We start from the raw sequence: 1,189 nt of genomic DNA, 5'->3' as shown, positions 1-1,189 counted from the left end.
CAATATATATAAGAACATATTTGGTTCTTTTACCTCTTTTTTCTGCCTGTCTCTCTCTTGTTTCTTCCTCATTTCCTCTACCTCTATGTCTTCCTGTTTATTAGAGTATTTGGTGATCACCTCCTCCAGGCTGCTGAGAGCCACGTCTCTGTTTGAGCGGAGTTTGCGATTTAGTGCTGGATCAGTGAGTGCAGGATCTAACGCTGAAGGAAACACAGGACATTCAACTTGAATGCTGAACTTACAATCATTAAATATTACTGGACCCCATCCATGTTTACAGCAATCCAGAAATGTGCAGAAATTATTGGCACGTGTAAAACATAAGACTAATACAATAAGACTTGATTATGTTCTCTAGCTGAATTGGAGAGTAACTGAACTGAATTACTAGGTTTGAAGGAATCGGTGAGGTGGGAGCCGAAGTTGTAGACCATGTCAAGCTGGCGTCTCTCCTGCAGTTTGTTGCCCGTTTCTCTGAAGGCTTCTTGAGCGATTTGTGTCATCTTATTGCGGGTGAGCATGAGTTTGTAGCGTTCGTTGGCGCGCTGAACCACCTTCAGGATATCCGTGTAGTCCGGCGGATTGTGAAGAGCTTCTGGACTGTTAATGTAGCGTTCAATCTACAAACCAAAGAGAAAAGAAGACAGTAAAGACGAAAAGGAAAGCAAAGAAAAATGATACATTATTCATTATTTTCTTAAAGGGATACTTCACCCAAAAATGAATATTTTGTCATTTACTCACCTCTCATGTCGTTCCAAACCTCTATTCTTTCTTAGAAAACCTGTATAAGTTTCTTTCTTATGTTGAACATAAAAGAAGATATTTCGAAGAATTTTGAAGAACCAAATAGTTTTTGGTCCCTATTAACTTCCATAGTAGGGAAAGAAATACTATAGAAGTCAACAGGGACCATCAACTGTTTGATTACCCAGCATTCTTCAAAATATCTTCTTTTATGTTCAACACAAGAAAGAAACTCATACAGGTTTGGAACGACGCGAGGATGAGTAAATGACAAAATGTTTATTTTTGGGTGAACTATCCCTTTAATATTCGCCCTCCTGAATTTCATTCCATGAGCAATGTTTACCTTTATTAGGGTGTATTTTTCATTTAACCATTTCTTTTAATTAAATAAATTTAAGATAAACATCAGGGCCCGGTTTCACAGATGGGGCTTAGC

At 38.2% G+C, this 1,189-nt stretch overlaps 1 protein-coding gene across 1 annotated transcript in view; it reads right to left on the bottom strand.

Moving 5' to 3' along the window:
• LOC107575738 (death domain-associated protein 6-like) overlaps positions 1-1,189 on the bottom strand; it is an 8,214-nt gene that overhangs the window by 1,607 nt on the left and 5,418 nt on the right. Inside the window, exons 2-3 of the mRNA XM_016262080.1 lie at positions 392-623; positions 34-203 (exon numbers count right to left, since the gene is read on the bottom strand). Of these exons, the coding sequence (XP_016117566.1) occupies positions 34-203; positions 392-623 (402 nt within the window). The remainder of the gene's footprint in view (positions 1-33; positions 204-391; positions 624-1,189) is intronic.

This window comes from Sinocyclocheilus grahami, unplaced genomic scaffold (assembly GCF_001515645.1).
Source record: "Sinocyclocheilus grahami isolate Dianchi unplaced genomic scaffold, SAMN03320097.WGS_v1.1 scaffold2848.1, whole genome shotgun sequence".
Taxonomy (NCBI): domain Eukaryota; kingdom Metazoa; phylum Chordata; class Actinopteri; order Cypriniformes; family Cyprinidae; genus Sinocyclocheilus; species Sinocyclocheilus grahami.
This window is presented reverse-complemented; position numbering and strand designations above follow the sequence as displayed.